Source organism: Haplochromis burtoni, unplaced genomic scaffold (assembly GCF_018398535.1).
Source record: "Haplochromis burtoni strain Fernald_Lab_line unplaced genomic scaffold, NCSU_Asbu1 Contig_295, whole genome shotgun sequence".
Lineage (NCBI taxonomy): Eukaryota > Metazoa > Chordata > Actinopteri > Cichliformes > Cichlidae > Haplochromis > Haplochromis burtoni.
Genome location: NW_024582656.1, coordinates 265763 through 287066, shown reverse-complemented (window position 1 = coordinate 287066; position 21304 = coordinate 265763). Strand labels below are relative to the sequence as shown.

Sequence of the window (21304 nt, the reverse complement as noted above, 5' to 3'; positions counted from 1 at the left end):
TTGTGTGTGTGTGTGTGTGTGTGTGTGTGTGTGTGTGTGTGTGTGTGTGTGTGTGTGTGTGTGTAGCTTCCCTCATCAGGCCGCGCTGTGTCGCTATGTGACGACTCCTCGGTGACTCTGCAGTGTGACGGTGACGACTCGCTGAGGTTGATGGTGAGATGGAGCGCTGCTCTCTATGACCTCCCGACCTCTGACCTCCCAGACCTCCATGACGTTGGTGAGCAGACCATAGACTGTATACAAAAGATGGCCATAACCACTGTGACCCATTTGTTTTTGGACTTTCACATGATTTCACTGTTTTTTTTAGCGCAGAGGTCAAACTCATATTCTTTTCAACCCTGACGTTTACATTTAATAGCCAATCAGGAGACAGTTGGGAGGAGCTTAAACAGCTCGTTTCAAATAGAGGACGATGCAAAGCTGCTCTAGTTGAGCCCAAGAATAAAAGCATGTAAATAAGACGGAGACGTCCACTGGAAACCTTTTAGCTCATCGAGTATTTAAATTTCAATTCAACAACCTGTTGACCTGTTACGACCTTTGATGGCATCACAGGGTCTAAAGTTTAGCACAATGAGTGAAATCGTTTAAATGGCTACAAATTTGGTTTTATTCTAGAAAACTTTTTTCTCATGAAATTACATTTTGAGTTTATTTTTATTATTGCAGGTGTCTTCCTGAATGAGTCCAGACTTCTGGAGGGACTTCAGGGAATTCTGCGCTCCGTGTTGTCATCAGAGCCCAAACTGGTTTCTGTGACTACACCGAGCTTCGGCTGTTCCCGTGGTTACCATCTGGACAGCGACAGCGAGGGCTGTGGTGAGTCTCTGTTCAGCTCAGACATCCAGACTCTGGACCGCAGAGTGTTTCAGAGTGTGGGATCTCCTTCACTCAAACTTTGGTGCCCATAGTTTGAGCCACGTTTGATCCTTGTGGCTTATATCAGAATAAAATCAGGTGTGTCTTCACCTGGAGCTCAGTAAGAGGTGCGTCTCTGCAGTCGTCTGTTTGTCCCGTAACTCAGTCTAGTTTCTCTGTTTCCAGTCGTTTGTCCTGCTGGCAGTTTCTCCCAGGAGGGGGCGTGTCATCTGTGTCTTCAGGGGACCTATCAGGATGAAGAGGGGCGGGACTTCTGCAACAGGTGTCCCACAGGGTCGTCACCTGCTGGAGCATCATCTACCAAGGAATGTGAGTGTTTTTAAACCAGGATTCATTTATTACGTGACTGAAACCAAACCGGGAGATTTCGTGTTTTAGGCGAAAGTTTAAACTACATCATGAAGCCACTTCCTGTTAATGTGTTAATATGTGTTTATTATATTCATGTTTCATTCTTTATCTTCCTCAGATGGCTCGAAATATTTCTGTCATTTTATTCTAAAAGTATTGAAAACTGCATGTTTTACAAACTCGTTAAAGATCTCTTAAGTCTGACCATCAAACCTTAATAGAGAGACGCGTGAGTGTCGAACACTTTGTGTTTGTGTATGCGTGCATCAGGTGTGACCGAGTGCCAGAGGCGGGGCCTGCGGTGTTCGCAGCGAGGTGACTTCCTGCCAGCGCAGCCGGATGTCCTCGCGGGCAGGTGGAGGTGCTTCAACAGCGAGGGGGTGGAGCTCGAGTGGAGCAGCAGTGACAAGGTTCTGACTGATGACGAGTGCTCAGGTGAAGATGTAGCAGCCAATCAGAGAGCAGCTGTTCACAAGTTTGTTTTTGAGCGTTCTCTTTAGAGTGTGTGTGTGTGTGTGTGTGTTGCAGTCCTCAGCAGGTTTCAAGCTGTTCCCACATCAGACCTGATTGTTGGAGCTGCAGATGCTGAAGTGCTGCAGACGATGACCTCTGACCTCACTGCCTGTGTCCGGGGTAATGCACGTGTCTCTTATTTTCCTGCTCTGGATCCAGCCTCAGCGATCTGACCTGTAACTCTGGAGGATTTTTGGTTTGTGGTGTAAAAACTCATCAACACTGCTGCTGTTTCTCTCACAGCGTGTGCAGCACAGCCTTCCTGCCACCATGTGGCGCTGTTCAACAGCCAGACTCAGTGTGAACTGTACAGCACACACAGCCTGAACACACACTGCAACACCTCCCAGCAGGTACACACCTACACACACCTGCACACACACATAAACACACATCCTTAGAAATAAAAGATTCACATAAATAAACACAATGTTTTTTAGTCCAGAGGTTTTCTGGGTAATGCTCAGGCTGAGCTGTTTGATTCGCTAAGCTGCTATCTGAGAGTGAGGGGCGGAGCTTCAGATCTGCTGGTCATCAGGAAGAAAGGTACTGCTATCATCAGAGCCATGTGAGGTGTGCTGCAGCTGTGTGTACCTGTGTGCTCAGTCTGGTGTGTGTGCTTCAGGTGCAGAGTTTTCCTCGCAGCAGCAGCACAGTTTTGTGAGGATGAGGATGATGAAGGCGGTCTCAGGTGTGTTCAGGACTCAGGTGTTCTCCTCCAGGCGGACCTCTCTTTCCGACGCTCATCGTTTCTGTCAGGACGGCTGCAGCCGCGACACCTGCTGCGACGGATTCATCCTCAACCAGAACAGCCTGGAGGGAGGTATGTTACCATGGAGACCATGGAGACACGGACAGGTGATAGCTGATGAATGAGAGCGCCTCGTGTCATCCTCTCTCTGCCAGGGTCCCTACTCTGTGGCTGGTTGAGAGCTCCATCAGTGCTGACGTGCGGGGACCGGGACTGGGATGTGATTGGTCAGGGAGCGGCCAAACGCACTTGCGGGGCGGGGCTTACCTACAACGAGCAGCAGCGCAGCTTCATGTTTGATTTTGGAGGACAGGAGTTCACCATCAGTAAGAAAAATCAAGTCACGGCTAAAATCCGTCACTCATAAAACAGGTAACCACGCGACTAAAGCACTTCCTGTTTCCTCCTTCCAGCTGATTCTGCTCTGCCAGCTGACAGCAAGAACAGGAAGGACTATCAGGCCTCCATCATCAGCTTCCAAGCCATCTACCTGAACACTGGTACCTGTTAGAGGACATATTTTAGCACTTCATGACAAATGCATACAGAGACCAATGATCAGCTGTCTCTCCAGCTCTGCTGTCGGGTGTCTGATAGAGAGGCGGTCCTCATTCTGTGAGCTGGGTGAACCACAGGCCACAGCAGATCTCCAGAGCAGGACTGCTGATAGACCAGCTGCAGGATGAGCTCCTCTCTGAGGAAGCAGAGCTGCTGTGGGAGAAACTGGCTACAATTACACCAGAATAATTATTTACACCTGCAAGAAAAAAAGACCAGACTGGCAGTACGGAACGAGTTGAGCAAAGTTTGACTTACGTGACTGTTTGGTTTCACTTAACGCGCCTTATGATCCTTTGACGTCGACACTGTTGTGTTTGTCGTCTTCTGCTAGTAAAGATTTATGTAAATTTGACAAGCTGGGTGGATTCTGTACTGTACAGGAGACACGGCACGAGACTGATTGAAAATGGTCTACAGCCAATCAGGACGCAAAACACAATGTGCTGTGAAAAAAAAAAAGTGCAAAATTGCACCAAAAAAAATCTGTGAAACAGTGAAGCTGTGAAAAGTGCCCACTATGTATATACATATGTATTTATACTGAAACAGCAGTGATGGCTGAATAAACTTAAACAAGCTCAAGAGCGCCCCCTATGGAACAGGTAGACCAGATATTAGAAATGATTATCAGTTCTCAGATCAAAAAGGACCACCAGTAATGAAACCATGAGACAGGAAGGGACAACTAAAGTTTCAAAATAAAACTGAGGCGACTGTCATTTACTGTTATTCTCTCAGAAAGACTCAAAAATGTGCTAAAATAATTCGTTTAAGTCACTCGCTGACGACACTGTTTGTCTCAGTTCTGCTTGTTTGTTGTTGTGTTGCAGCTTCGGCCGTCGGCGGTTCTGGTTCTTCTTCGTGTGCTGCAGCTGAGCTCAGCCCTCCTCTGGACGGTTTGTACAAACAGAGCAAAAGTCTGAAGTTTCTGTTGGATGGTTGGCGACGTGTCACCGATGCTTTTATGGGCTCTGTTTGTGTTGCAGCTTCAGTTCAGCTGAAGTTTGCGTCTCTGTCTGAGGACGACGTTCTCGTGGATCCTCAGAGGAAGCTCCCCGCTCTCTCCTTCTGGCTCAACAAGAACAACTACAACTCCCAGCAGGCACAGCTCTGGTGTCTCACGCGTATGTGAAACTGTCTTCTCATCCTGAATACAAACATGGAGATTCTGGTTTTCTGGGTTCTGCTTGTTGTAAAAGTCCAATTGACCAATCATGTAGCAGCTTCAGTTCTCTGCATGTGGAGGTCATTAGCCATGCTGTTTATACGCTGGAACCCCTGAAAAATGCTCGGACGGGTTAGTGCCTGTGTCGGGACAGCTGCCTCAGTCTTTCAGGTCACGCTGGCATCACGTCGGCGGTTTCCTCCATCAGTCCTGAGACGCTGTGTGGTTTCAGGTTGTGACGAGGAGCCGCAGTGCTCGGTTGCTGACCTCAGAGATGCTGACTCGGCAGGTTTCTTCAGCTGCTCGTTGTATCCGGACAGCAGAGTTTGTGGAGCTTACGATAAACCTCTGAGACGACCCTGCAGCCCCCTGCTGGACAGAGCGCCCAACAACACCTACAGCAAGAAGGGTAAAGAGGGGAGCTCAGAGAGTCACTGTCATGACTTCATAGCTGCTCCTGCTGTTTTTAAACACCGTGTGTGTGTGTGTGTGTGTGTGTGCTTGTGTGGTTGTGTGTGTGTGGTGTGAGTGTGTGTTTGTGTCTGTGTGCTGTGTGTGTCTGTGTGTCGGTTGGTGCGTCTGTCTGGACCAGTGAAGAGCTTTATGAGAGGGTTTCCTTCAAGAAGATGGTTTCTTACTCTGTACGCAGCCGAGTCAGCCTGGGAGAAAACACACCGCTGTCTGAGGGGTAACCCACACACGCGCACACACAACAAAATGTGTTTGGTCTCGTGTTGAAAGGTTTCAGAAAATACTTTAAATAGTAAAACCTCAGTGTGTTGGATCTGCTGCAGGTTCATGGAGTGCGAGCGCCGTTGTGACGAGGATCCCTGCTGCCGTGGCGTCGGCTTTGTCCGTGACACCAAATCCAGAGGTATCCATAAAACTGTATGAGTGTTGTTTTTAATCTTCATACTTTATAACAGTAACTCTTCTGGTTGCAACATGACTTTGTAGAAGTCTTACAGCTTAAGCCGTCTGTGACCTCAGTAAACTGAATATAACACGATGAGCATCCAGTAAATTATTCACCTCAGTGGAGTCAGACCCACTCTGTGCACAACGTCGGCAAAGAGCAGGCAAAGTGAGGGAATCAACGTTGGGGTGTGGTGTGTGTGTGTGTGTTGTGTGTGTGTGTGTGTGTGGTGTGTGTGTGTGTGTGTGTGTGTGCACATCATGTGTTTATCCATTACTGTGGCCACTGTGAAACACTGCATCGAAGACGACGTGACGACCTGGAGGACTCAGGACTGCAGACCATCAGCAGTGAAGACCACACCGGACCCCTTTGGCTGGTACCAGAAACCCGGTACTGAAAACACACACACACACACACACACACACACACACACACACACACACACACACACACTTTAAGGCGGCAGGCCTTCAGTTTATCTGAACACGAGGCTGAAGGAGGCGAAGCTCTGTGTGAATAAAGGCTGTGTTCTGCTTTGCAGTGAATCAGTGGAGTCCGTCTCCTGCTCTCTGTCCTCCGTTCAGCCTGCCACCGACCAAAACCAACAGTAAGACTCCACCCACATGCAGATACTCGCAGTAATACTGTCAAAAGTACTTAAAGTACTGCCATTACTTCTTTTATCGCTCACCCCTGAGTATTTTTCACAGTTTCGCTGGACGACTGGAGTCTCCTCGCCGACTCTTCAGTCCTCGTCGACCCGTCTCTCTCTACCTATGATGTCATCCACGTGAGCCGTGATGTCGCCGATGACAGAGATATGACCAGGGACTGGTGTCTCCATGGTAACCATATGTGGGGTTTTTTAACTACTCTTTGGTGTACCTCACTGTCAGATCCTGACTCTGCTCTGCTTCCCATCAGCCTGCCAGGAGGCGGAGTCTTGTGCAGCTGTGTCACTCAGTGAGGTGGAGTCCGCCACGCGCTGCGTTCTGTACCCTGACACAACAGTCTGTGGCCTAAGCTCCGCCCCTGAATCCCCCGCCTCATCTTCCTGTCGACTGGTCGTGAAAGAGCCCGCCCCCCAGGTGTACCTGAGACGCGGTGTTTTCTCAGAGCTGTCACAGACGTCCGTTTCTATCCCGGGCCAGGGGGTGCTGCAAGGCGTCGCCGTGGAAACAGCACTGGCATCAGACAGGAGGACAGTCGTTCAGTTCCTCGGAGTCCCGTACGCTCGTCCTCCAATAGGATCGCTCCGCTTTGAAGCAGCTCAGCCGGCTGAGTGGATGGGAACCTGGGACGCCACCAAACCACGGTAACTACCCGTGTGACCACAAACGCCTGTCCTACAGCACGTGGTCACCCAAGGCACCCACAACCAGGATATAGTGAAAAACAGCGGCCTCACCTGTACAGGAAGTGGCATTGTCCATCGGCAGATTCCAGATATGAATTAACCCGATCAATGATCATCTTTATCTCTTCACCCGTCAGCCCCAGCTGCATCCAGCCTGGTGACGTAGCCTCTGCAGCCTCCAGTGAGGACTGTCTCTACCTCAACATCTTCACTCCTGCTGACCTGGTGAAAACTCAACGCACTCGTTATTTCATTTATTCACGTTTTATTTTCTTTGATCACATTTTTTCTGTTTTTTCTGTTGTTTGCTGTTAAACCAGAGGGGGCGTGTTCCAGTCCTGGTTTTCTTCTTCAACCCTTCGGCCAATGAGAACCCAGGACTGTTGGATGGCTCCATCCTCGCTGCTATGGGTAATATCGTCGTGGTAACAGCGAGTTACCGGACGGCGGCGCTGGGATTCCTGAGCACAGGTGACTTAAAAACAAAGAAAGAGAGAAAAACGCACGCTAAATGACTCACCTGGCCTCCTGTCCACCCCTTTCTCCAGGTGAGTCTGGTCTCCATGGTAACTACGGCCTCTCGGACCAGGAGGCAGCGCTGCGCTGGGTCAAAGACCACATCTCGCTGATGGGCGGAGACAACAGCAGAATGACGGTGGGGGCGGAGCGTGGTGGTGCTGACATCACCAGCCTTCACCTCCTGTCTTCGTCTCGTCCTCTGTTCCAGAGGATGATGCTGATGGTGAGACCTCGAGTCGTCCCTCCTTCCTCCAGACAGCAGGCGGAGACTAACAGTTGTTTTATCAGCAGTGGAGCAGATGCTCCGAAGAGGAACGAGACCACGAGCCAACCTCAAAGTTCTTCATCGCTTTTATCTCCTCCTGCAGGGCGGGTCAGCGTTTTCTCCATCACTGGTTCAGACTCCGTCCACCTCCAGACGTCAGGCCCTCAATCTGGCCAAGGAGCTCGGCTGTGTGACCTCTGACCTCGCGGCCTGCCTCAGAGCGTCATCTGTCCACACGCTCAACGCCGCTCAGACAAAGGTAGACGTCCCGGACAGTTTGCGCTGGTGCAAGTCCTCGTGTCACGTGTCTCACCTGCGCTGTGTTCGCCCCGCAGCTGTTGGCGGTCAGCGGGCCGTTTCAGTCCTGGTCTCCGGTCCGTCAGTCCATCTCTCGGTCGTCCTTCCACAGAGTGGACCTGCTGCTGGGAACATCAGAGCACGATGGTCTGATCAGCCGTGCTCGCAAGATAAAGGTCAGAGGTCACGCTTAAACTACCTGTAAATCTACTCAAGAGGTTCAGTTTAAGAAAGTAACGGCGGCATAATTTTCATCAGGACTTTGAGTCTCTGCAGGGCAGAGCTGACAGCAAGACGGCGTTTTACGAGGCTCTGAGCCGCTCGCTGGGCGGAGCCACGGGAAATGAGCTGCTGAAGGAGGCGGCGGCGTGGTTCTACTCGCTGGATCACAGTCCCTCAGCTGCTGGATACAACCTGTTCTCCAGAGCGCTCAACAACGCCACCAGGTCAGAACCAACACGCACACACACGCACACACACGCACACACACACACACACACACACACACGCACACACACACTGTTGTCGTGTTTCTGGTGAACGCTTTCATGTGTTTGCTTTGCAGAGACCTGTTCATCATCTGTCCCACGCTCCAGATGGCGAGGCACTGGGCGGAGAACAGAGCTAGCGTCTTCCTGTACCACCAACCGGCCTCCAGCGCTCACGACAGGTGCGCATTTCTACCTCAGCGCTAAACATCAATGTTCATCCGTCGCCTCTAACACAGAACATACTTGAAAGGAGGGCGGAGTTGTACAGATAAACCCTGGATGTCACTTCCTGGACCATCCGTTCCTCACAGCAGACCTCACCCAGCGTTATGATGGTGACCTACACTGTGTCTGCATCAGAGGGGCTGTTGGGTGTAAAAGGCTCTGTGTGTGTCTGCAGGGCCGACGTGTACCTTCCTCTGGATGTTCAGCTCGCCTTCGGGACACCTCATCATCCAATGAGCTCTCAGCGCTTCGCCTCCTCTGATCGGCGCCTCTCTCTTGCCATGATGACCTACGTCTCCAGCTTCATACGGAGCGGGTGAGGCTAACGCTCGAACCTCCGAGTCCTGCGTCTGGAGCCGATTTATTCATTTTTTTTTTTGCTCTCAGGAACCCAAACCCATCCCGATCGTGGGCGGAGTCAGTTCTGCCCCGCTGGCAGCCAGTGCTGTCCTCAGAGGCTCCGCCCACCTACCTGGAGCTAAGCACTAACCTCCATCATCAGCGGGGTTTGAGTCAGAGCTCCTGCTCCTTCTGGACCCAACTGGCACCCAAACTGACGAGTCTGACAGGTGACAGAAATTTCTACTGGTTTCTACTGGTTTCACCTGTGCCCTCAGTTTGCTCCTCTGCTGTCTCACCTGAGGTCCTTTCGCCTCGTTCAGCGCTCTGTTCGATTCAAATCTTCCTGTTTCCTGTTAAATCTACTTTTCTTCACCTTTACAGAGTTTATCGGATTATCATTGTAAACTTTGACTCACAGCTCAGAGCAGAGAGTAAGGGAAACCATCTTTCTGACTTTTCTTTTTCCTTTGGTTTCCAGGTGCATCGGGGGCGGAGCCTGTTCAGCCTACACTGACCCCTGAACCCCCAGTGGCTGCTCCATCCAGACAATCCCAGACTGAGAAAGATGCCTACAGCTAAACTAATGACATCATCACCCACTTAGGGGACTTCACAGTTTCATCTCCCATAATTCACTTAGATTCAGATGGTTGCTGTTGATCAGTTTTGCTCATAATCATTAATAAAAAGCATCTCAAACTCTCAGCTGTGCTTCTCGTTTGATCAGGGTTCAGTGTTGAGTTGAGTCATCCAGCTTTGTTCAGTGTGAGGTTTGTTAACTCAGGCTTTCTTACTCCGGTAAAAAGGGGCTTGCATGGCTAAAATAGCATGAAAGTCCAATCATGTGTCAGACATCTGTGGAACGGGTGCCAGAGATTAATGAGAAAACCCATAAATAAGTCATTTATCCCCTGCAGATATTAGCATATGTTTATGTTCTAGCATATTTGAGCACATCATAACTCATTCGTCTGCTTCGTTGCGCACCCCTGTGAGGCCAATGACTTCCTGTGTAAGACGAGTGTGTGCTGTGGTTACCTGTGGATAATCAGCCAATCACAGTCAGCTGCTCTGCGGCTCCACCCTGTTCACCTCACCTGAATCAGGCAGCAACATGAGACATGGACACTTAGTGCAGCTTTGTTTCAAAGAACAAAGATTTTGTGACTGCGTCACAATTTTCAGGCAGTATGTCAAAAAGGGAACGACCTGCATTCTTTCTCACAGCCAGCAGGGGGCGACTCCTCTGGTTGTTTAAAGATGTTTGATTGTGAATCTGTGAAAACGACTGCATTTCTCACCAACCTTTGACCTCAGTTGACGCTTTCCTGATGTCTTTACGCCCTCAGTGTTACTAAAACTGCATGAATGTTATTTTGCACCTCGTGGTCTCGTTTGGAGTGAAGCTGCGCGCGTGATGATGCATGTAGACATTTTAAGACTTCACTGTGGGGTTTCACAAATTAAATCCTGACTTGACGGTGGCCACAGCCATCTTTAATATACAGTCTACAGTTACATCAGCTTTCAGTTTGTACTGATTTAGTTTAATACTGTAATACTAGTTACAGTATTAAACTAGTAGTTACAGATACAGAAGCAAGTCTAAAGAGGAACACGGGCGCACTGCACCACATTTACCTCAAAGCTTTAGTAACTTTATTTTTCATGAGACTTATTGGTTATACTAACTAAATGACACTAATATTTAAAAACTCTAAAAATAAAAAGCTTGTTTTTTCTTTGTAGGCAGGGAAAATATTCCTGGGGAAATGAAACGGTAAGCATCTGACCCTTGCTGTTAGCCGCAGGTCTGCAACCAAAGAACTGCACATGATTTTCTTGAGTGTTTCTTACAGATTTTTAATCCCTGAAACCAGAAAAATATTTTTAAAATCCTCGTCAGGATTTCTCGCAGGTTTCTAGTTTAATTACGCGTACAGTTTCCCTTTTTAAACTGAAGTCTGTGTTCAGAAACAAAGATTTTTTTCATTGCTGTTGTGCTTTATTAAATGGAAACTCTTCACATTTGCAGAAAGCCCTGTACGTGATGGAGGGACATGGAGATTCTTTGGATTCGGCGCCCTAAAAAACACCAAATTTACCAAAAAGATCCCACGCAGCTGCAAAATGTTGTTGCAGAGCTGTGACACCATCAGGTCTGCTTTCTGCAGCATTAAACGTTTCATCCAAGCACGGCACAGACCTCAGCTCGCTCACACACACACACACACACGATTCATCGATGGACTCACAGGTAGCTGAAGCATTAATGTTCCCTCGTTTTTCTTACGGTGGAAGAATGGAAACACGTTTGAATGTCAACATTTCTTCTGAGTTATTGTTCGAAGCACTGAAATGTTGTCTTCCACCTTAAGCTTGAAAAGTGAAGTGAAATTGCTCCTTGACTAAAAAAAACAAACACGTCCTCATAAATGTACCAGTTTTGTGCGATGCATCAATCGCAGCTACACACAAAACAGCAACAATGTTCCAACGTTTGTTAACTTCAGTGAAACCGGAAAATGTCCTTTATTGTACAGTTTGTGACGTATAAATGCAAACAGACGACTCGGCTGCTCTTCGTCCAGCTAACCTCCCGTCTGTGAGGGGAACACCCCGCTCAGTGCGGCCACGCATGCCCGAAGCATCGACTCAGCCAGCCGGTGAAACCTGGCAACCTTCAGTCTGTGCCGAGCGACAGTTTCTCCTAAACCGACTGTTTTAATCAGAAGGTAAAAATTCATAGAAAATAAACAAAGATGAGTTGAAAGATAAACAGAAGAGTTTTTCCACATGCTTTGACACAAATCTGAAAAACTGTGGCACAAACACACTTCTGTACAGTCTACACTTAACGGGCTGCTGACGCTGGTGAGTGTGCGATTATTTCCATATTGATCTACGATGTTATGGATCCATCCCTAAAGCTGCAGCGCTCCGTGTCGGCACACTCGGATCAGAGATTCCTCGTTGGGTTTGTTTTTATCTCTCGGGTTTAAACAGCTGCACAAACAGACAAATAAGAATGAAACAGGAAACTGAGCTGCGACCACAGAGTGGAGCTCTGCTGTTGCTGAAGCCCAAAGGCATGTTGGGAGGCGGAGGAACGCAGCCCCTCCCCCCTCTCTCTCTCCCCCACCTGTGTGCAGGTGAGGCGGGTGTATAAAGGAGTCTTTCTCTGGATGGAAACAGACTCCGGCGGCCGCTCACACTGAGATCTTTGTCACAAACTTTCGGATTTCCTGCAGAAAGATGGAGAAACTGCTCGCGCTCTGCTTGGCTCTCAGCCTCACCGCCTCAGGTTGGAAAACTACACCTAAACTCCACCTTTTTAGATCTTCTGTTTTACTCTTTTCTGTTCCGTCTCAGACTCGAAACAAAATAGAAATCGAGCATCAGAGGAACACAAACATGTTAAACAATGGAAACTAAAGCTGTCGAAGATATAAAAGAGAAAGAATAGTCCTTTAGTGTAGCGACGGTCTGCAGCTGAGCTCACTCGGTCTGATTGTTTCCATCATTTATTAACCTGCTGATTGATAAACTGTCCAGAAATAGTTACATTCAGATTTCTAAGGTTTTCTTTTGTGTGTGAGTCTCAGCCTCGAACCCTGAGATTCGCCTTGCTCATGTTTCAGTGCAGCACAGATCGCCTTTCTATGGTCTGTTGTCTTCATCATTTACTTCATCGTTAGTATTTTAACCTCAAAAATCAGCAAACCTCAACATGTGAGAGATGCATCAGATATTTTGGGAGGCTTCACGTGTGGTGGTGAAGCCTCGTCAGGAGGAAAGATGCTACAGACTCGATCTCTGTTTTATTTGGTGTTTAACAGCTGTTAGTGTGAAAGAAGTGATCTGACGGAAGCAACACGGGATGTTATTTTGCAACAGTCGGTGAGACAGATAGATCTCCCCACAACGCAAAGCAAAAACTATCTAAAACTTCTAAAGTTCATCATCCTCCATGATCACGTTTTCCCTATAATTGCAGCATGATTTCATGTTGTTTTATTCATTAAAACTAGTGACTGTTTACGGAGCTCACAGGTGAGGTGAGCAGAGTGAAATGAAGGCAGTGGAGTAGCATACACGGCACTTTGCAGCCTCATTAAACTCCCACATCGATACCTTTGATTCCTGCCTCGGTCACAGCCATCATAAGATTGACTGAGTTTATTTAAAACTGTTCTTGTTCCATTAGTGGCCTCTGGAACAGACTCAACCAACACAACACCAACCCTCAGCACCTCTTCTAACAACGCAACAACTTCTGCTGGACTCAACACCACCAGTCCATCTGTTCCCAGTACCACCAACACCACCAGTACATCTGTTCCCAGTACCACCAACACCACCAGTACATCTGTTCCCAGTGCCACCAACACCACCGCAGTGACGACGAACCCGACAACCGCCTCTCTGGATGTCACGACCCCGCACAACAGCTCTTCAGCAAACAACACAACCGCTACAACCGCTTCGCCCGGTAACGGCACCAACACCAATTCCTCCGCGACATCCCCCCCTTCCACAGAGAGCAACGGAACGGCCACAAACCAGTCGACCACAACTCCGAGCACATCCACGAGTACGACCCAGAGCACAGCGGCGTCTGCGGCCGGCAGCAGTGCGGGGGTTCCTGGGTGGGGCATAGCTCTGCTGGTCCTGGCGGCTGTGGTTCTGCTGCTGCTGCTCCTGCTGCTGATCGGACTGGTGAGTGCACACATTTCACCGTCACTCCAGGAAGTCAAATCACATCTTTATAGACACCCCACAATCCATCTCAGCAAATATGGAGACCAACACACTGCCTCTGGTCTGCGGTGCATTCAGGGACTGCGCCACATTCGGTAACCGCTGCGTTGCCACTGCCAGGGTTTCAAATACCAGCATTTTATCAAAGCTGCATCTCACAGACACACCCGAAGCATCCTCCGCATCATGTTTCTGGCCTCATTAGGTCGGGGCATCGTCACAATTTGAATTCAGTCAATTCTGTCGTTCAACATTTATTTTCGTAAACTACGAATCAAGTGTTTCCTTTACAGAGGTGCACTTTGGTCCTGCAATCCCAAACACAACACAAGCCCAAAAGGTAGACTCTGTGCACCTGGACGTTTTCAGTGGGGGAAACCTTTCGTCACTCATCCAGGCGACTCCTTCCCCAATATTATAAACTGTACATTTGCACAATGACTGCTGGGAGGTCAGTTCCTTGATCATTAATATGAAAATCCTCATGACCACTGATCAATGGTCATGAGAACCACAGAGTTGGGAAATGGCGGCAATCACAACCCAACTTTTCACAAAGGGTACCCACGGTCACAACACTGCTGCCTCACAGTGGCTGCTCTAAGACGTCGGCCTGTACAAACTTTAAGTATTGTTGAAATAATATTTTTTACACTCTAACAGGAACCGATCAGCAGTAAAGTTTGCATCTCGTCTTTTCAGACAGAATCGGGACGTTTCGTGTATCCATGACACCCGACTTATTATTTCCATTTGATCTACTGCCACTGTCACATTTACCATCATAAATGCCATTATAGTTCATTGTTAGGTGGTTGCCAGGCAACATGCCAGCATTAAAATGTCATATATCATAACATTAAAGTTAAATTAGACGTTAATGTTACGAAATTCAAATAATAAAATGTTTCTCTAATGTTTTCTATCTGAAGAATTGCTAAATAAATGTAATGTTATCCTGTTGGTCGGTGGTTGCTGGGCAACATGGTGACATTGTTGTAATTAGAGCACAAATTGAACAATCTGTGCAGTGTATCAGATCCTCGGGCCCGAGACCAAACCAGTTATTACCTTACATGCTTCTAGCAGGTCTTTGGACTTCTCTGCTTTCTTTCCGTCTAGTTTTAAATATCCTCTTTGTCTTCAGAGTTACTGCAGTCAGCTCAGGGTTGCCTTTTTTTAACCACTAAGAAGTCAACACAAATTTGCTGAGCTTTCATCCCAGTAATCAAAGCGTGTCTGAAAGGTGCGGGTGACATCTGCAGCCTGCTGCGGTCTCAGCACATTCTTCCTCCAGAGTAACGTGCTCGTTATTTGAGTCCTGCATGTTCTTCAGGACTTGCTGCTTAATTCAATCATTGCTCACCCTGTAGATTTTTATCAGCACCAACTTTACATTTTAGCTTTACATCCTGATTGTTTTGCTGACTGAGAAATCTGAGGCAGCAGAAAAAAGAAAGAAAAGAAAAAAAGGCAAATGCCCCGAGGTTTGAGCGATTATAAGAAACACCACACTTCTGACTCATGGACGAGGACTACAGGACTTTTATTCTTCGCTGCCAGAGCAATGATCAGCAGTGAAACGCGACACCGGCATTTAGCGTTTGCCCCGGAGCTGGACCAAAGTCACAGCGTTTTCCATTAGGGGATAAAATACTGACTCAGAGTTCACTGAATTCACACAAATCTGAGACTGAAACAGCCACTCCCCATAGTGGCAGCAGAAATGCTTCTTTATTCCTGAGGAAAACTTCAGATTCTGTGCATTTATGTGGCAACAACAATAACAAACACTGGTCGGAGCACATGATTGGCACGAGCGCCCTCAGCAGACAGTCTAAGTTTCTGCCTGATGGCCATGTATATTTGCACGCAGCAAACATATGTCGTGTTTAATAAGCTTCCTCCTTTCATCATCACTGTGGATTTTAAACATTCAGACTGAGTCAGGCTAATTGTTTTGTCTCTCCAGCTGGTGTGGTGCTGCTGCTACAGGGGGCGCTCCCAAGGCTTCAGTCCCTACGACCACCTGAACAGCAGAGACGACATCCCTCTCTACACCACTCACGGGCGCTTTGAAGCCACCAATGGGAGACAATACGTAAGTCCAAACGTACAAATATTTGAAGGGTTCACGTAAAATTAATCATGTGCTCACAAAGAGGGCCACAGTAACCTCTCAGAAGTCCTCAGAGGCCACCCGCCTGTTCGCCCCTGATGCTCGTGAGGACATGTCACACTGTGTCCTCACATTGGACATTTGTCACTGGTTCGTAGGCCAGCTCAGAAGTTAGCATCATCCTGGATCCCTGAGCAAAGACCCGACAGGCTCAAGCAGAAAATAATCTGTGTACAAGTTCCTCCACGTTCAGTGACATTAAACACATGAATGAACACATTTCATCATTTTTGAAACATTAACAAACTGCATCACCATACATCGACGTCTGTCATCATGTTACGAAAGGCCCAAAATGGCCTCCGTACAAGGAAGTAGTAGCTCTAACATTGACCAGTAAGGAACCACCACACGCACACTGCAATGGGGTACGCAAGATTTATTTTTTCTTTCTCCTGGTCAAGCTACTGGCTGAAGACACAACTCTGGCCAGGAATCCAAGGCCCAAAGCCACCGCGGCCAGGGTTCTTTCAGGGATCGTTTCCATTAAAATGTGCAAACTTCATCCTGGAATCTTCGAGGCTTCCCTGCTGCACCAGTGTCCTACTAAAAGACAACAACAACCCCCACTTCCTGTTTCCCCTCCCCTTCATAGAGAAGGGCTCCAGTCCTCCCCAATCAGCTGCTTCCTGTACTCAACTCCAAACAGCTGGACTGGAGTAGACTCTGCACTCCCACGTGGGTTGGCCCACACCTCACACCAAACACAAAGAAACGCCAAAGCATGCAATTAATACAAAAAAAGTCTAAAGTAATGCCAGCCCAAAAGCTTAGTGGGGATTCTCACCATGCTGTACTCCGTAACAATCATACCTCAGGGACACGTCGCATGTTCCAACTTTAGGTCCTGGTATCTAAAGGTCTCTGACCTGTTAACTACAGACCTTATTTAGCACACGATGACCTGAGACCCGGACACACATGTGACATCATCGATCGGCCCGTCCATCAGAGAGAGAAGGTGGAGTTATCGGCTCGTGCTACGCAGGCTATGTTAACCTGTAAACGTCTTCTCGAGCTGCTGGACAGATGTTAGGTTTAGGATATTAGCGATAGAGACATTTTTATGGAAGCCCGTTTCCGCCACTAAAAAAAGGATCCATAACTCAAAACTTCGAGTTATTTTCTCGAAATTTCGACATATTAACTCAAAATTTCAATTTATTAACTCAAAATTTTGAGAAAAGCAACTCGAAAAGCGCTGCTAATCAGTAGTCTACGTGAATGACGTCATTTCCTTGTTACCCGGAAGCTGAAGCCCTCAGCTACAAATGCTGCAGCTTAGCTACCGGTAATACATCCAGTCGTGAATGCACAGATTGCTGAGTGTTTTCAGCCTGGCTTCAAATGATGAAATCCCCGTGTTATTAGCTGAATCACGTGGTGTTACTATCAGCAAACGTACTCGCGAAAGCGCCAATTTGTGGGGATCCGTTTTTGAGTGCGCGCTCCTCTGCGCCATATGCTTCCGGGTAACAAGAAAGCGACCTCATTCACGTATATTTTTGATTGGCAGAGCTAACTCGAAATTTTGAGAAAAGTAACTCGAAATTTTGAGTTATATTTCTCGAAATGTCGAGTTACGGATACTAGCTGTTTTGTTTTTACTTAGTGGCGGAAACGGGCTTCCATACATTTTGTATCACGCACTAAACAGACTGACTCATTGCTGGCACCTCTAGTGGACGTTAGAGAAACTGCAGATTGTGGACTGGGATAGTCACAGTCAACTGAAGTTTAAACTGGAAATGTAAAAAATCCTTCCCATAATTTAATAAAGTGACTATGACTGAAAGGAATTGGACAAACAAGGGCTGAGTGAATATTGGTTTTAGTAAATATTTTAAAAACCCAGCCACTAAAATACTTTAGCTTTTGTTATCAGCGCTGGGTAAAGTGACGCCTGTAAATCATTCCTGCCGGTCACAGTTTACATTCTCCACCTTTTCCCCCTTTATGACCCCGATGACGGTGCAGGATTTATGACACTTATTGTCACTTTCCAAAATCAATAACTAAGATAATATTCACCGCTTCCGCCCACAGTTGTTGTGTTTTTGGTGAATAAGTGAGGAACGAGTGCTGCTTAAATAATCTCGATGCTCATCCCGTCGTTCGTCTTTTCCAGGAGCAGACCGAGCGGCCGAGCTAGACGCCCACTCATCGAGGATCAGACCAACGCAACACGTTTACTTTGTATCTCTCAGTCTTTTTTACAAACATCTGTCATAATTACTGTTTTAATGTCATGAACATTAATTTATTCTCTGAACAAAAACTGTTGTTGTTGCTTTGCTGTTTTTTTTAAAGGTCTCAACAAAAAGCAGAAAATACAATTTTATTTAAAGGGAAACAAAACAGAAAAATCAGAAACGCAGTTGCACTGATCGGTGGATTTAGGCGCATTTATATTTTACTTTTGTTATCATATTTTTATTATGTTGTCACAATTATAACACAAATTTTACATGTATCTGATTTCCATTCCTTCCAGTCTGTCACATTTTGCAATCTTTAGAAAAATCTTCCATATTTACGTTTCTATTTGACCAGTATTACTTTGGCTTTGTTTCCTCTTACAAATCAAAATCATTTCACATTAGTTTTAATTCCTAAGTTGATGTTGTGACTATCGTTAGGCTAGATTACCTTTTATTTCTCTTCTTATTCTTTATCTTTTGTCATTTTTTGCGACAGGATGCACCCTCACTTGCCATTGCATTAGGTACACCAGTTAGGCTCATCCAAATATCTAATCAGCCAATCACATGGCTCCAACTCAGTGCGTTCACACATCTGGACATGCTCAAGCCAGGCTGAAGTGATTTAAGTGACTTTGGTCTGAGCATTTCAAAGAAAGGAGATGTGCTGGGATGTTCCCACACCACCATCTCCAAGTTCACAGAGAACGGTCCAAAAGCGAGAAAACAGCAGTGAGCAGCTGGGAGACACCGCCAGAGGTCCATGAGAATGGACACCTCTCAGCTGATAAAGGCAACGGTCTCTCCAGCGTCCACACGTCGAAGCTCGAAGCAGATGGGCTTCAGCAGCCCACACCGGGGGCCACTTCTGTCAGCTAAGAACAGGAAACAGAAGCTACAGCTCACAAACACTCACCAAAAACAAAAACACTGATCTACCGAGTCCGTAGGATCAGAACTGGGTGTAAACAGCATGGACGCATGGATCCGCCCTGCCGTATTAACGGTTCACGCTGCCGGTGGTGTGATGGACTGGGGGATATTTTCTGGGCACACTTTGGGCCCCTTGGTACCGACCGAGCATCGTTTCAACTCCATGCCGACCCGAGTCTTGTCACTGACCGTGTCCAAACCTTTATGACCACATTCACCATCTTCTGATTGGCTGCTTGTGTCACACAGCTCAGATCGTCTCAAACTGGTTTCTTGAACATGACGATGAATTCACGGTGCCCAGATGACGTCCACAGTCACAGATCTCAGTCCCACTGAGCGCCTTTGAGATGTGGCGGAAGCTGTACGATGATGTCACATCGACATGGACCAAAATCTGGTTTCCAGGAACGTTTCCAGGTGTACCTAATGAAGTGGCTGCTGAGGTGCAGTTCCAGTGCATAAATACACTTTAAACATTTCATACATGTATTTTCCCTCCTTACTGTTGGAGAATTAATGTCTCACCTACTCAGCAGCCATTTAATTATTTTATTATTGATATAAAAAGCTACAGAATACAAAACGTGGTTTTCTATACAAACACACTGTTGTGCCTGTAATTATATATGCTCCATGTTTTCACTGTTTCTATAGCTGCCAGTGACACTGACAGTTCACATGATATGAAGCTGTTTCCACTTGTGTCCCATGGTACTCTTCTTTTTACACCTAAATCAATTCTTCGTGTTATTTTTAAGACTATTGAGGGTTTTTGAAAAATGTTCGTGCTTCTTTTTCCCACTGTTTTTCTTTCCTGGTAATAACTTTGCTATTATTTGTACTTTTATTGCGTGTGTTGGTTTGGCAGCGGCTCCAATGTCCCACTTTTTTGTTTGTTATGTTTGCAGCAGGACAATCGTGGCCTGAAAGCAAATCCTCATTGTTGCAGGTTTGATTCATCTTTTCAAACCAAAGTCTAAGTTTATTCTTTCCAACAAAGCAGCTCGGTCACAAAGACAGAAAGAGAAGGCGGGCGTGGAGCGGGCGGAGCTGCGGAGGAATGTATGAACTTGGGAGCGTTTAGCAGGAGTGATAAAGCCGATATCAACATAAAGAGGCTGGGATGGGCTCTGAACTGAGTCAGCATCACAGCAACCGTTACCAGCAAAGAGAAACACGCTCACTCGTTTTAGGTTTCCATTTCTCTGGGCTTTTTTAAATCTTTTATATTTTATCTGAATAAACAAATCTGCAAAAGTTTATTGTATCGTTGTTTGTCATCATGTGTATTTATCTTGTTACAAATTTGTCTTTGTTTAACTTTAACGCATCGTTTCCACAGCATCAATATCTTATATTCATCTAAATGTAGAAGGCACCACGTTACAGATGAAGCCTTCAGTTCAATTCAATTTTATGTATACAGCGCCAAATCACAGCAACTGTCGCCTCAAGGAGCTTTATACTGTAAGGTCGACCCTACAATAATACATACAGAGAAAAACCCAACAATCATATGACCCCCTATGAGCAGCACTTTGGCGACAGTGGGAAGGAAAAACTCCCTTTTAACAGGAAGAAACCTCCAGCAGAACCAGGCTCAGGGAGGGGCGGGGCCATCTGCTGCGATTGGTTGGGGTGAGAGAAGGAAGACAGGATAAAGACATGCTGTGGAAGAGAGACAGAGGTTAATAACAGATATGATTCAATGCAGAGAGGTCTGTTAACACATAGTGAGTGAAGAAGAAACACCCAATGCATCATGGGAATCCCCGGCAGCCTACGTCTATTGCAGCATAACTAAGGGAGGATTCAGGGTCACCTGGTCCAGCCCTAACTATATGCTTTAGCAAAAAGGAAAGTTTGAAGCCTAATCTTGAAAGTAGAGATAGTGTCTGTCTCCTGAATCCAAACTGGAAGCTGGTTCCACAGAAGAGGGGCCTGAAAACTGAAGGCTCTGCCTCCCATTCTACTTTTAAATACTAACAAGTTATACAACAAGACATACCTCATATTTCTGACATATGTAAGTGCCATAAACATCAGCCATCAATAAAAAATATAAAACAACATTTGAACAAACAGTCCTGCCAATGGCAGAATTGGTTCTCTGACATCAGCACAACTTTTATTTCAGAGCTGTTTTTAAACCGAGACGATGCTGAGAGACGACCTCAGCTGACGTTGGTCAGGGTGGAAATGTTTGCTGGGTGGGTCGTTCGGGCAAATCTGGACTCTAAATCCAAATCCAGCTTTAACATCTCATAACAGGAAACATGCCAGGCCCTCTGTAATCAGTGCTTTAAACGCCCTTAGATATAACACATGTGTAATGTGCTTAAGGGCTCGGGTTTCATGATGACTGACAGGCTGATAGGTATTCATCTGCCTGACTCACCTGAGCGAATGCTTTGAAAGGAAGCACGTATGACCGCGACAGGGTTCGGCCGTTCTGTTGACTTTTACTTTTTATTCACCTCAGGAACACAACAGCCCGAGCTCGGACAGCTCGGGAGTGTCTGCCTTTCCACAAACCTCCCATGGATGCTGACGTCAGGGCAGGAACTTTGTTACACAATCGAATTATTT

At 46.8% G+C, this 21304-nt stretch overlaps 2 protein-coding genes across 2 annotated transcripts in view; both read left to right on the top strand.

The window, feature by feature from the left end:
- The window catches only part of tg (thyroglobulin), a 24980-nt gene extending 15637 nt beyond the window's left edge, over positions 1 to 9343 (top strand). The window contains exons 21-49 of the mRNA XM_042227985.1: positions 67 to 217; positions 673 to 822; positions 1048 to 1191; positions 1504 to 1668; positions 1762 to 1866; positions 1990 to 2099; positions 2187 to 2292; positions 2372 to 2569; positions 2653 to 2823; positions 2911 to 2997; positions 3889 to 3954; positions 4045 to 4182; positions 4456 to 4703; positions 4802 to 4911; positions 5018 to 5097; positions 5407 to 5532; positions 5684 to 5749; positions 5853 to 5987; positions 6067 to 6457; positions 6637 to 6724; positions 6820 to 6970; positions 7048 to 7241; positions 7387 to 7542; positions 7619 to 7756; positions 7839 to 8026; positions 8146 to 8250; positions 8472 to 8612; positions 8684 to 8865; positions 9117 to 9343. Of these exons, the coding sequence (XP_042083919.1) occupies positions 67 to 217; positions 673 to 822; positions 1048 to 1191; positions 1504 to 1668; positions 1762 to 1866; positions 1990 to 2099; positions 2187 to 2292; positions 2372 to 2569; positions 2653 to 2823; positions 2911 to 2997; positions 3889 to 3954; positions 4045 to 4182; positions 4456 to 4703; positions 4802 to 4911; positions 5018 to 5097; positions 5407 to 5532; positions 5684 to 5749; positions 5853 to 5987; positions 6067 to 6457; positions 6637 to 6724; positions 6820 to 6970; positions 7048 to 7241; positions 7387 to 7542; positions 7619 to 7756; positions 7839 to 8026; positions 8146 to 8250; positions 8472 to 8612; positions 8684 to 8865; positions 9117 to 9217 (4191 nt within the window). The 3' untranslated portion in view covers positions 9218 to 9343. The remainder of the gene's footprint in view (positions 1 to 66; positions 218 to 672; positions 823 to 1047; positions 1192 to 1503; positions 1669 to 1761; positions 1867 to 1989; positions 2100 to 2186; positions 2293 to 2371; positions 2570 to 2652; positions 2824 to 2910; positions 2998 to 3888; positions 3955 to 4044; positions 4183 to 4455; positions 4704 to 4801; positions 4912 to 5017; positions 5098 to 5406; positions 5533 to 5683; positions 5750 to 5852; positions 5988 to 6066; positions 6458 to 6636; positions 6725 to 6819; positions 6971 to 7047; positions 7242 to 7386; positions 7543 to 7618; positions 7757 to 7838; positions 8027 to 8145; positions 8251 to 8471; positions 8613 to 8683; positions 8866 to 9116) is intronic.
- A 2468-nt stretch (positions 9344 to 11811) lies between these two features.
- On the top strand, positions 11812 to 20136 carry LOC102294804 (integumentary mucin C.1). Its single transcript, XM_005941046.3, has 4 exons — positions 11812 to 11942; positions 12846 to 13357; positions 15372 to 15500; positions 17707 to 20136. The coding sequence occupies exons 1-4, from the start codon at positions 11894 to 11896 to the stop codon at positions 17728 to 17730; spliced, it is 714 nt and encodes a 237-aa protein (XP_005941108.1). The 5' UTR covers positions 11812 to 11893; the 3' UTR covers positions 17731 to 20136.
- Positions 20137 to 21304: the final 1168 nt, after the last annotated feature.

What these genes read in the sequence shown, in the direction of transcription:
- LOC102294804 (XM_005941046.3), top strand. Translation starts at nt 11,894, where the DNA reads ATGGAGAAACTGCTCGCGCTCTGCTTGGCTCTCAGCCTCACCGCCTCA. An exon ending in TCTCAGCCTCACCGCCTCAG is followed by an intron (nt 11,943 to 12,845) that starts GTTGGAAAACTA and finishes TTGTTCCATTAG; the next exon opens with TGGCCTCTGGAACAGACTCA. An exon ending in TCCTGCTGCTGATCGGACTG is followed by an intron (nt 13,358 to 15,371) that starts GTGAGTGCACAC and finishes TTGTCTCTCCAG; the next exon opens with CTGGTGTGGTGCTGCTGCTA.